We start from the raw sequence: 13570 nt of genomic DNA, 5'->3' as shown, positions 1-13570 counted from the left end.
TCCTGCTGAGAAGCTAAACTTAGTCGTTGCTCATCTGGTGTCCTCAGCACCTTCACTGACATGTCTGTGGCTGCTGGCAGTGCACAGGGGCTGTCGAATTTACAAGTGGTCAACGGAGAGCAGACAGCATGCCCGGGGAGGAGGAGGCTTGGGGAGGCTAATGGAGTATTGACCCAGTGGCTGCAGAAAGCCAGAGGGCTAGGAGCGGGATCTGACTGAAACAGAAAACCTGGGCACACAAAGCCAAGCTGTCCGCAGATCCCCAGCTATTTTTTCCAGCTCAGATTACTGCAATTCAAATCATACCATCATACAGATGTCTGTGTTTAGCATTGAGGACAAATTTGTTTTTCTCAGGTGCATCCTCATCCCAACAGGAACCTTAGGGGATGCCAAGGACCCCACTCATCTCCTGCTGTGGAGCTGAGGCTGCATTTCAGCTTGTGCACAACTCACCTGTCCACAGATCTGTCCAGTGACTGGCAGCTCCCAGACAGCGACTCATCGGGGCTGATGAAAGCTTCAAGCATCTGACAGTGAAAGAAAAGGGGAAACAATAAACCACCCACTGTAGTTCTTCAAGCTCCAGTACTAGCAGAGCTCTGCAGGGACAACAAACCTCCACGAAAAACAACTGATTTACACCAGTTGATGCCAGCCCCAGCAAAGATGAGATCCGATCTACCAGAAGTTTTCTTCTCAGTGGAAATCCATTTATGCTGCCCTCTCTGGATTACTGTTCTTTCCAATGGCGATTTGCTAGTAGTGAAACTGAGGCAAAGATTAGCACCCTGCACCCTGATGTTCAAACCATGCTGAGAAGTCAATGAGAAACAAAGTGCTCAAAGTATTTGTGGGGGGAAAAAAAATTAAAAAAAAAAAAAAATCAGGATACAAATGATGTGCCCAAGGCCAAATGAATATCGTGCACCACAGCCAGGACTGCAGCCCCAGACACCTGACTTCCCCAAGCTCTTCTGGCACACAAGACCAGCTTTCCTCTCCGGTGATAAGCGAAGCATCATCAGGGCTTTTGGCTGGAGGAACTGGCTTGGCTCTCACTAGCTTAGTGAGTCAAAAGCTGCATTTGTGTTGCTTCCTGGATGAAACATTGTACTGGATGGGGTTATTTATAGCTGGTTAGTAACAACAGAGGTTTTGTATTAAGTGGCAAACCTAGGGCTATGTGCACTTCTATGTAGAGCAGAACTTGCTCAGGGCCACGCTGTGCTGCAGTTAGTACGATGCTTCCTCCTGGCTGCAGACCTGTTGTGGACACTGACCAGCCCCTACTCCACAACCAGCCCCAAGCCCAGCTCATTCTTGGGAAAGCTGAGCAACAACAGTTAAACACCACGTGGAGTCACCCACGTCGCTCCTCCTTCCCCGTGTACAGGAACAGCCTCCCTTTCCATGTGCTGTTTCTGCGTTAGACCTCTTCAACCAGTTGTCATAACAGCTTGCATTGTTTTGGCAGTCCCCGTTGGAAAGTGAGATTCTTCTCTGCTTCCCAGTTTTTACCGCAAAGCCTGTACCAGCCAAAGAGGAGCAAGCCCCCTGCTAGACCCCACTTCCCACCTCTGCCAGCCATGCCAGGCCTCTCCCAGCAGTTAAAATAATGCTTAAATGGACTTAATTCTCCAAAGCATAAAATTGGGATCCAAGCAGGCTCCATACTCAACCTCTGTCCATCTACTAAGCTGGTCTTAAGGCAAAGACCACAGTTACATCACAGGCTTGCACAGGGGCATCCCCCAAATGGCAGCAAGCACTAGCTTCTAAGTGGTTTTCCATGAGGCACATGGAAGCTGCAGCACGAGGACATTCTGAGGGTAAAGCCCATATGGGGAAAAGCATGCCTGCTCAATGAGAAGACAGAAAAAAACTTCTAAAAAATCCCCGAATCCCTTTTTTCCTGCATTTAACTTGCCAGAGAAGGGCAGCAGGCCACCCACAGTGTGATGCTGGAGAAAAGCGAGGAGAACATCTGGGAACCTTCACCAGGAGCTCAGCTAGCGCCAATGGAGCTCCATTAAAAGCCAGGGGAGCTGCACTGATTTACACCCAAGAGGGGGTTCACGTGGACCCTCCCCCTGCACGCACACATAATTTGTCTTAATCCTACCAAATGTGTTTGGAAGGCATGTGAAAACAATAGAAAGCCAACTTTTGGCTGCAAGGAGCACAAGATACATCTGCACTCTGATGCTGCCAAGACTCACCCGGAGTGACTTCTTATTTTATTAATGGCTGTATAATAAACCGTTGAAAACACAACTTTGCCATGGAAACACTGGCACAGCCTGCACACACAAGTGGAGCTGGTGGGTGCTATTCAGTGTAGGAAATGCACATCTCCCTAGGTAAGATCCTTGGGGCCATCACAGGAGCCTGCTGGTGCAAGCTTAGTGCCTTCCAGATGTCCCTCCTGCACAGCCAGCCCTCCTGCAAATTGTGGATCCTGGTCCTGCCATTCCAAGAGCTTTGCAAGAATGAACTGTGTGCCCAGTTAGCCCAGCTGACTTCACAGGACCTATACTAAGCTCTTCGGAGCTATAGATTGAGCAGAGATGCAAATGGAGAGGGTGGTGTAAGCTGCCCCCGCTCTAGTCCGTTGACACTCCAGAGTTTCCCTGACTGAGGGTACCAAATTGACCAGAGGAAGAGGTACTGCTCATCACTGTGCTGAAAAACTAGCTACTCTTATTACTGAGAGACTGGAATATACAAACTCCCTATTAAGAGAGGGGAAAAAAAATGTATGGGGGAGGGACAGAGAGACAAAACCACAGAGGCTGTGGGCAGAGCCAAGAACTGTAACTGGAGCTCAGGCAGAAACAGCACACGGGAAGCAGCGAGAGCTGCTGACATCCCGAGGCTGTTGCAATCGCAGGCAATCAGTTGCTGGCACACTCCCTCGTGGTCCCTGGGATCTCGGAAGGCTGTGGCCACAAGGGCCCAGGAGCTGGTGTGCACATGTGCCAGATCTATGCTCCTCCAGAGCTACCTGAGGTGCCCAGCACATTGCCATCACTATTGCAGCAGGCTTTCAGGGTTCCTGGAAATCGGGCCCGCTGTTTCTTGAGCATGTCAAGCCTGGGGGCACCCATTCCTGGAAAAAGCTGGCCCAAACCCCGTGGGCAGAGCCTGCTGGGGGTTTACTGGTAGGAACAGCACTCACAGCGCAGCCTCCCTCATGCCTGATCCCGTCCCGGTTTAACCCACACGCCCTGGCCCCACTTACGTTCTGATCCATGGTCTCGGGGATGAACTCGCCCTCGCTGTTGATGCTGGTATAGGATCCCTGGCGAGCAATCTGCTGCTGCTCTTCGGGAACGCTACCTGGGGGTGGAGAGCTCCGGCCAGTGTGCAGAGAGCCTAGGACATGGGAAAGGCATGGGTCAAGGAGAGAACTTGCCACATCCAAGTTCTTCCAGAGATGCTGTTCCAGTGATCACAGACCTCCTGGAGACGCTGCTGGGTTTGAACTTGTGTGGAAGGGAACAGAGGAGCTAGAGGTGTGATACTGTTTACTGGCATCCTACAAAGCTTTTGCAATAGGGACAGTTTGTTACTGTGGGGCCAAACAACATCTAGCAGATTTGGCCTTCAACTTCCCCTGGATCCTAAGAGTTGCACACTGTATCCAGGAGCTCTGTTGACACCAAAAAGAAAAGGGCTCCAGAGTTTTGTTGTGATACAGTCAGGCAATCTCAAAACAAAATGCAAATCCAAATCAACCTCCCCTCTTTGACCACCAGGCATTTCCGCCCTGGATCACATCACTGCCTCATTCAGCAATCTGGGAAACAGCCTGGGTGAACTCACTGCAACATCACTTAAACACTTCTTACATGGAAAACCTCTTCTCTCTCCCTTCCCTATATGAAAGGAAAGGGGAAGGAAAACCAACTCTCAAATCTAACCACGGGCAGGGGAAAGACCTATGGGATCAGCTCATCCCAGCTCCTGCCAAGGGAGGGCTGTCTCCCCTGTCTGTAGCCCCAGAGGTTCCTTGCCTGAAGCTGGCAGAGCCTCCACGCCAGGCAGAGTCACCTGGAAACCCCTGGGGCTTTGCAGTGCACCGTGCACACCTCGGCACAGAGAACAAGGCGTTTGCAGGCAGCCCACCAGGGCTCTTTAGCAAAGGGGGTTTCTATTTTGCAGCTGGAAGAGAACTCTGCAGCTTCCTTATATTGACGGCCCATTCCTCCCCATTATTCCCCAGTTCCACCCTAACCGATTCCCTGTGCCTTTTCAGGATTTAGGGAGTGTTGCCCTCACTTGGCCCAGATGCACAGGCTTGGCTCCACTTGTCTTTCTGCAGTCCCTCCCCTCCATCCCTGGGCTGTCATCACTTCATGGCAAGGAATTGCTGACGGAGGTCTGTGCTGCTCCATGCTGGAGCTTTAACCAGTTGGTATTGTGCAGTGTAAGCCTTCACACAACACAACAACTTGTTTTTAAGCTGACTTCTAAAAAGCACACATCCTTGAAGAGTTAGAAAGCACATGGGAGATGCGCTTCCTTACACTTCTTACCCACTTTTATGGCACTCTTGCCAACTCTTTGGTTCATCGCTACCATTTGGTAACAACATGCCCAGGCTTAGCACAATATTGCAAGAGAGAGGTATCGGGAAGGGGCCTATCCCATTGTGAAAAGTCAACACTGATCAATCAGCACAACACTTTTGCTTTTTCTGCTGCTATTCTGCATCACAGTTACTGTGCCAGATTGATCTCTGGCATAAAACCATCAGCATGATCAACACTTCAAGTCTGAGTCTCCACCTTTCACTTAAGCTGATATGTATCAGGAGCTTCTAACATTAGCAGTGTCACACCAGCACCAAAGGTCACTAAATCAGGATTGGATTTATACCAAATACATAGATATCTCTATCCCACGGTACATGTCCCTCCAGACTCCTTGCTCGCATTGTAAAAGTAAAAAGTCACAGAATCAGAATCACAGAATCACTAGGTTGGAAAGGACCTTCAAGATCAAGTCCAACCATTAGTCCAGCGCCACCATGTCCCCTAAACCATGTCCTGAAGCGCCACATCCACACGTTTCTTGAACACTTCCAGAGATGGCGACTCCACCACCTCCCTGGGCAGCCTGTTCCAATGCCTGACCACCCTCTCAGTGAAGAAATTTTTCCTAATATCCAATCTAAACCTCCCCTCCAAGTCATATGGCTTCGAGTTACTTTTTTTCTCCTTCTTATTTTCTCCTTCACAGATTTCCTGCAGGATAAGAGCACAGCAAAAAAAGTCCAACTGAAGTAACGCCAAGATCAAGGGGAGAGAATCTCTCGAGTGCTGCAGCGCTCATAATGAACTGGCTTTCCACCAGCCCTAAAAACAAAACCAGTTGGGAAGTACGGCATCCTCTCTTTGAAGATAAATAAACAAATGTTTAACCATTTAACGGTTCGGGCGCCCTGGATAAATCACTGTGTTATCATCTCCTTGTTTGCTTAGCAGATGTCAATCCAGAATGTCGCATAAAGACATTGGGGTGACTCTTGCTCCAAAAAGCTGCTAGAGGATTTGACGTGGTGTAACCACTGTATCTTAGCTCTGTTGAGCGTTTTTGTTACTGCTACTAGGAGGTGTGGGTCTGGCTTACGCAGTGCTGGGATCTCTCGCTGCAACAACCCACCCACTGCCCCTGAAGTCTTCAACTCAGATTGTACAAAGAGCTGTACATGCCTGGTTTGATTTTGAACCCAGGGAGTTAAATGAGATTTATCGCAAGCGTAAAGACTTTGCATGATCTCACATTAAGCCTTTGCCTGTAACAACTACTCCCAGTCATCAGGTCAGTTGTGTTTGACCTTCCAGAGTCACATTTCCTGCCAAAAACTGTAAAAGGGGATAAGACACCAGCCATTTCCCAGCAGGCAAGGAAGTTAAACAAAACCCTCAGGCTTTTGCACTCCTGGAAACTGCTGGATTGAACCAGATCCCTTTCAGCAGACTCTTTGCATAGAAGAGCTGCTCAAAGTAATTTATGCAGCTTCACACTCCAGGCGTGCTGCTTGCTGCTGGCTGCTGCTTTGCATCCACGTGTGCCCATTTGCCCAGGAGGAACACGGGCAGGTGGCAGGAGCAGAGCCCCGGAGCCCAAGGTTGATTCCCCTCTCCAGCCCTATCCTGCCCCCATAACAAAACCTCAGGCAATCTCAGCGCTACTGGGGTGGGGGAAATGGAGAATAGGGGCCATGGAGAGAGAGCAATTGCGGTACTCAAAGGCAGGCTTAATTCACAGTGGAGGCAACACGAGGCATAGTGGATATATTAGATAATGCTGCTTTACCTGCCCAGAGGCAGAGGAAGAAGCGGACAGACAAGCCCAGATGTGCCCGTTTGAGATATCACGGATGCTCTTCACACTTGATCTAATACTCAAGAAACAGCAGCAGCACCAGGCAGAGAGAGGAGACTCCCAAGGGATTGTCCTCTCGGGGTCTACACGATTACAGGTCAGCTCCAGTCCTCAGACCCAGTGGGGATGGGGCAGGCTCTGAGGCACATCTTTATAAGCCAAATGCTGGCCGGATCTCAGCAGCTCTATTCAGGATTCCTGAACTCAGAGAAACTCTGCAGATTGGCACCGATTGAGCATTTGACCTCAGTTACCTTTTGGAGCAAGGTGCTTTGGGAAGGAATTCCTGCTCCATGTTACACGCACTAATGTAAAGTCGTATATTTGAGACTAGAGCACAGCATGTCCCGAGCAGGATGAACCAGGCCAGTACGGAGACTTACAGTCACTGCTGGCATCTACTGGGGTCTTTCATGTTCCCTTCTGTTATTTATACTTAAGAAGTGTCTTTCATGCAGTATGTGTGGAGTTCATGGTGCTGCACGTACAGCCAGCTCCCCTGTGCCAGGCTTGGCTTCCCTCCACCTCTGCGTTCCCTGGCTTCACCCTTTCCCTGCCCTGGCAGGTCCTTCCTAAAACTTCATCCATCACCAATCAACATCAAGCAGCGGTCCTGATGGAGAATAGAAGCCCCTTAAAAGTCAGAGCTGGGGAGGGTTTGTTGGCGACCGCCTACACTCACAGCTGCAGTCACAGAGAGCCCAGCCCTGGGATGACGTCGCCACAGAGCCACATGATGTCAAGATGTGCCGTTCCTCTGAGCCCTGGCAGAAACACGAGGCTCAGGACGCAGCTGTACAAGAAGAAATAAACCTGCAGGAAATTTATCACTCTGTGACTGTTGAAGGGAGGTGTGAGCAAATGGACCAAATTGTGCTAGACTTCTTTTTTAGTGGGACCCCTACCAGTCTCCCTCCTCTTCATGCTGATCCTCAGAGGATGGATTCCTACCTCTTGATTTAATGCAAACTTTAGGGTACTTCTATACTAATAAGCAGGACAGAGCCCATTTCTAGCCCTCAAGCAGCTGTCATGATGCACACAGCCAAATTCTCTTCCTCTTCTCAAAACAGATGGGGTCTCATCCATCCCAACTCCTGCCACAGGTCCCTAGTCCATGCTACCCCAATTTGTACCTGGACGCTGCTGTGGTGGCAGTCATGGGTACATGTGCTAATGATTAAGCAACCCCATCGATGGCCAGCCTGTGCTCGTGTCCTGGCCCTGTGAATTTAATGGCACAGATATCACCTCTAGGCCTCTGTTTCTGGCCAGCCTGTGCACCAGCGAAGTCTTTGTACTGTCCCTCTCTGGAGATCTGCATTCAAATCCTCCGAGCGTGCTAGCAAGGGTTAGATGCTGCTGCACACGTGTCCAGGCACCCATGAAAACCTGGGTACCATCACTGTGGTGGCAATTCTCTGAAGCAAAAGTCCTGCTGTTCCCATGGTTGGTCCATATTTGACAGCACAGACCCAAACAGCATTCGCTCCTGGTCTGGAGAGGGCTGGCAGGTACATGATGCCACAGCTCAGCAGCCTGGTTTACCACCATTTGGGAGGAAAAAAAAAAAAAAAAAAAAAAATTTACAAAAGTTTCCACTGAAATGGCGACTCTAGAATGGGGCTCCTGAATAATCTGTGGATAATGTTCTGAAGCATGTATTTCCTCAAAGTAAATAAAAACAACCCTCAGTTATCTGAAAATCCAGAACCCAAATAGACTTTAGCCAAAGTTTCCTGGCACTCAGCTGAACAGTTGCAGATGATGGTCACTAAAAGACTGGAACGTTTTCCACTTTGCCCCCCCCTCCCCGAAAAAGGGGCGTGAGGGGATTGCCACTGAAAAGGTTTATGGGAAAAAAAAAGAAAATATTGACTTTGCATAAGGTTTTTCAGGGACATGGAGCAAAGACATTTTCTGTCCAGCAGAAACAAAAATAGCCAAATCTTCCCCAGAACATCTACCCCCCTTCCAAAGTGCTTGTGCCAACAACATGCAGTTTTATTATTTTTCACTGCTGCTAACATGGCAGAGTCAGCAGAAAAACACTGAGAACATGACCCTGAACCACCTTTTTCATGAAGTCACTTTAAATTCCTTTTAAATGTAGTTTCAAGAGAAAAGCTGAATTAAGAACCTCTCCTGATGGCAACCACTTTGATGACAGCAGAAGCAAACACTGTGAAGTACCTTGCAACTGCAAGTGAAGAACAGTTGCTCCTACAGAAATCCCAGCCTTTTGACTATCCACCAAGTTCAGTGAAATCGCCAGTTCAGGAAACCATGACACACGATCATCTCTGTCTGTCTATTGCCTGATTTTCAGTTTTATGCTCCATTTGAAACACTGCTCTCCTTTTCAGCCCACTGGAGCTTCTGCTAGATTACCCAGTTCTGACTCAGGAGGTCAAAAAAATGAATTTACTGGATTGCAAACACCTCCTAAGCAGGGCTGTAATGGCTTCATACAGACCCCAGATAACTCCAAAGAGAGGTCTGGTGTGCTGTTACCATGCAGAGGGTTTGTTGTAACCTCTTTTCAAAGTAAGAGCAAGATTGACATGTATGCATGGAAAAAAACAGAGGGATGACTGTAGCATGGGCTGGTTACCTTTGCTACCTAACTAAATAACATCGCCGACGACACTGGTTTTGGTGCATTAGCAATCGGAATGCAGGCCTTCCTGAAGATCCCAATGTTAGTACACTCTGCATCCTACATCTGGTGCTGCCCATTCCTCCTCCTCCATTATCTAGATTAAACCAGCATGTTATACCCATTCCTCCACTCTGTTATTCAGGCATTCCCTCAATACCCACCTGTACCTCAGTTTCACACCCTTTCAGAGCTGAGGTCTCTTCCTTTGTCTGCCTTGTCTTATCTACAGGATGCTCTTCAAGGAAGGGACACCTCACAGTCAGCAGGGACATGGTCAGAGACTCTCTTGGTATTACAGCAGCTCCAAAACAACAAGGGAAGGCCAAAGCATGGCATAAAAGCTAGTAGAAAAGTCTAACTTTGCAGGAACTAATCTTCTTGCTAGTACAGCTACACATGGGATCAATTCTGCCCATCATGCTTGGTTCACACATCAGTGACAGCTTCCAGTGCCACAGCTGGTCTCTGGCTTATATTAACAGCTTAACAAGTGCCAAAAAAGAGCAGCACAGATGTTTTGCTCAAGCACAGTTTCTGCTGAGGTTCTGTGCCTTACCGTGTATTTGTGCGTGCATTTCATTCAGAATCATCTAGTGATTCTGCCAGACTCCGGGTAAACTCTGACGAGCCGTGTGAGATAGGGAAAAAAAAACAACAAACCAACGCACAATAGAAGAAGGCATCCCTGGCACATGCAAACAACAGGCCCAGAGAGAGCTCTTGTACATGCACCACCCACCCCTGGCTTCAGTAAGAGTTGGGCATGGCTGCACAAGGGGCTATATTGGACATGCCCTAGAAGAATTTCATACATATCATTGTCTGAGATGCAGCAAACCACAGGACATGTTACCAAGGCTGCACAGACTATGAAACAGAGAAAAGACAAATCCTTTGAGAAAAATACTTTTGTTGCACAGAGAAAAGAGTTCTGAAGTGTTTACTGCCGTATAAGTACGGAGGATCTTTGGAGGATGAAGCGTATGTTCATGTATAGGAGGATCCCACTTTATTCAAGGCCTCCGATTCAGTTGTTGCTACAGTTGTCAAATAATTCTAGGAAAACAATAGGGATCTGTAGAAATCACTCTGTAACCAGCACCCAGACACAGCAGAGAATATTCATTGTATTTCAGGATCATTGATCCTGCCTATAGGTTGTAATATGAATAATTATACCCCTGTATAAGCCCTATGGGCTGCTTTACCAGTTCTGCACAAGGCACCCTGCTCTCTACAAAATCCTACAAGGTTCTTCACACAAGAGGTCCTACAGTCAGCTTATGAAGAGCACTTGTCATTTCAAAAAGCTCAGAGTATTTTAGAAAGCAAGAAAAGCATAAACTCAAAGCACAGAAAACCAAAGAAAAGACCACACAAGGCTATGAAGAAACTCTGGTCCCTGCGGGGCTGCAAGAAGAGACTAGGCATTTGCCAGCCTGGCTTCAGAGGCTGCAGGGATCCACTCCCAGCACCTCTGAGGGAAGGGGATGCTCCACTTCATCTGAAATGTGACCACTGCAAAACACTGCACACATCCATTCTCCTGGGAAACCACAAAAGCAACTACTGCAGACTTCACCAACAAGAACAGATTGGTGGCACGGAGACACATATTCAGACCTTATGTGGTGAAGCTGATACTAGCTCAGGAGCTAAGGAACCCAAGCCCATTTCAGCTACCTTGTTCTGCTAACTTGGGAAGGGGGAGAGATGCTGAGAGCATGATAACAGATGTTGAAAGGAATAAGTCTGTCAAGGTGTCAAAAAGCCTGGGCTTTTTATAAATCCTTACTCTTCACTTTGATGAAGCACAGTAGCATCAAATTCACTGGAGATTTTTATCACTGCATTTCCCCTCTCAAATTACACCTCAGATCCCCTGCTCTTCTTAGCTTTCATGCCCAACATGACTCTGCTCAGCAAAACCTCATCCAACCCATGCAGCTTGCAGAATCTGTTCCTCAGGCTGAGGATAAGCAGCAACTGTACTGAGCTACTGGTAGGAGACATCAGTGTGGCTGTCCAGACTGTAGCAGCTACAGAGTTGTGACAGGAAAGAGGAAGGGGATGGTGGCCAGGTTGTAATAGCACAAACCACCCCGCAGAGCATTGCAGTTCACTGACCTGTTGAATACTTCCGTGTCCTCTCGGAGTCCTTGTACAGGGATCCCATGATATCACCCATGGATCTGGAGATCCTCATTTCATGCTGTTTACTGTTGTTTGGCTGAAGGAGCTGGTAATCAGACAAAGGGAATGATCAGACTCTGGCAGAGCCCTTGTAGACCATGTGAAACCCTGTATTTGGCTCCCCATAACCATATTACCCAAGAACCAAAAAAAACCCCCAAAAAAGGCACGTAATCTAGGGTGATCCAAAAATCATTCACAAATAATTCACATCTGTTATTAAAATACTCTAATAAGACAAGATAGAGCTCCAGTTCATAATGATAAATACAGATATTTGACATAAAAGACTGTTCCCACACTGGCATTATTTCTAGATAGATACAGAGATTGATCCCTGCCCTGAAGTTTGCAGTCCCAAAATCACAGCCTCTCCTCCACACTCCCTAGACTTCAGTAGCAGCCTAGGACTGCAGGGGTTCCTCTGTAACAGAGCAGAAGAACGGAGTGGAGGATCAGGCTCTGCTAGGGAAGACAGGTAAGGGGGAAAGCAAGGAAATGACAATCCAGCTGGTAACTTAAATGGTAGTGGCCGAGTCTTACTAAGTTAATATACTACATTACACTCTGATTTTGTCATAATTCTACATATGACCTTGGAATTGTATGTTCTTGCTTGGTTACATGCTTCAGGAAGAGTTGGACCTACTCTCAAAGGTATGCATGAAGCTACCTGGCTGCCCTGCTCTTAGTAGCGACTTGCAATACTGCAATGTTCCTGCTGTTGCTAGGTCAGATTGCCCCATTTCTGACCAAGGTTTAGGAAACTCTAACTGATGGCTCAGTTTTCCCCTGGCACTCTGGTCCCTGCACCTTTTGAGAGCCTCTCAAAAGGAGTGGAGAAGCTCCAGGAGCTGCAAGCACCAGTGGTAGCATGAGGACAAGCATTGTGAGTTTCAAGACTCCCAGTCTCCCCGGTACTTCTAGGAAATATAAGGAAGAAACAGAGTTGCAACATCGGTAAATCCCTTGTTTTACAGCCTGTGCTTGGGGCAGCACGACATGTGCTTTGGCAAGATGCTCTGTGCAGGCGAGGTCAAACTAACAGGCTTAACTGCAAAACCACTGAGCTCAGGAAAAACAAATAAATAAATAATGGAGAAAAAAGACAGTCCTGCATGAGACTGATAGATTCTCCAGTTTTCTCACCCTTGCCTTTAGTACGGCAGCACCACACGGAGGGAATGGTCCCCACACTGCCACCCAGCACGGCATCACCCTGTATATGGAGGAGAGGCTACAGAGGAATAGTGACAGCATCCCTAGGCAGAAAGCACAAGGTGTTCTCTTGGGGTTTAACCTTGTTTGAGGATCAGTACAGTATTTAACCCTTCACAGGTTGCAGGAGGAGCTAGATGGAGCTGCGCTCAGCCTACAGGAGGATTTCCAAGCAGTGAAGCCAGAGCAGGGCTGACCCCTCTCATGACCAGCTTGCCCTCTGCTCTGCATCATCAGGAGACTCATTTCCACTCCCCAACACAATAACAAGGCATCTCGCTATGGACACAAAAGAGCAGAGAAGGTGAAGGACTCACATTCGCTTTCTTTGGAGCACTCACAAGGATCCGCAGGCTCTTCAGGGAAGGGCTCAGCTCCAACTGTTCCATCGCTTTGTCCAAATCTTCCTGGGATTTCAGCGGGATCAGGAGCTGGAAGGGATTGAACAAACACCGGAGCACGGCAGTGTCACACTTTTGGGTAAACAGAGGAAGCCAGATCCTTGCAGTGAACTGCTTGGGAATCAGGGGATGAGGGAGGAACCTGAGAAGGCGGATGGAAAACAGAGCCCCCATGCCCTTCAGCTTGCCGAGCTCTAGCATTTTCTTCCAAGTTCTCATCTACCAAGGAACAGACGCAAAAAATCACAACAAAAAACATCTGCGAGGAGAGAGCTTAAAGGTCACATCATCAATTCACAGCTAGTGGGAAGAGGAGAGGGCAGAGACAAAATCTTAGGCTTGCTGCCTGCTATTCTGGGGCTGCTCTGATCTTGGAGTTTGTAGGCAAAACCTGCTGCTACCCATCCCCAAAACAGCTCCACACATTCTTCCTGGGAAGACGGTCATGCAATGGTGCTCCACCAAAGCAGTAAGCTGCACCCAAGGATTTACTCTGGTAGATCCTTAGTGGCCTTCCCTACTGCTGCAACCTGTGTGCCTGTGCCCTCGTGTTTGGGCAGCAAGTGATATCAGGGAACATCTCACAAATAAAAGTCTCTTCCCTTCTGATGTGAAAGGTGTACACTGCTCTCCCTCCAAGAACCCCTTCTTTGACTCCCAGCAGGACAAATTCGGCTTCTGCTCTTTATAAGGTAAATAG

At 48.2% G+C, this 13570-nt stretch overlaps 1 protein-coding gene across 1 annotated transcript in view; it reads right to left on the bottom strand.

Moving 5' to 3' along the window:
• LOC104621404 (mitogen-activated protein kinase kinase kinase 3-like) overlaps nt 1-13570 on the bottom strand; it is a 41958-nt gene that overhangs the window by 11937 nt on the left and 16451 nt on the right. Inside the window, exons 4-7 of the mRNA XM_010287880.1 lie at nt 12787-12900; nt 11186-11297; nt 3245-3378; nt 457-530 (exon numbers count right to left, since the gene is read on the bottom strand). Coding sequence (XP_010286182.1) covers nt 457-530; nt 3245-3378; nt 11186-11297; nt 12787-12900 — 434 coding nt within the window. The remainder of the gene's footprint in view (nt 1-456; nt 531-3244; nt 3379-11185; nt 11298-12786; nt 12901-13570) is intronic.

This window comes from Phaethon lepturus, unplaced genomic scaffold, assembly GCF_000687285.1.
Source record: "Phaethon lepturus isolate BGI_N335 unplaced genomic scaffold, ASM68728v1 scaffold37945, whole genome shotgun sequence".
Lineage (NCBI taxonomy): Eukaryota > Metazoa > Chordata > Aves > Phaethontiformes > Phaethontidae > Phaethon > Phaethon lepturus.
The sequence above is the reverse complement of the archived record's forward strand: the minus strand, read 5'-3'. Positions and strand labels throughout refer to the sequence as shown.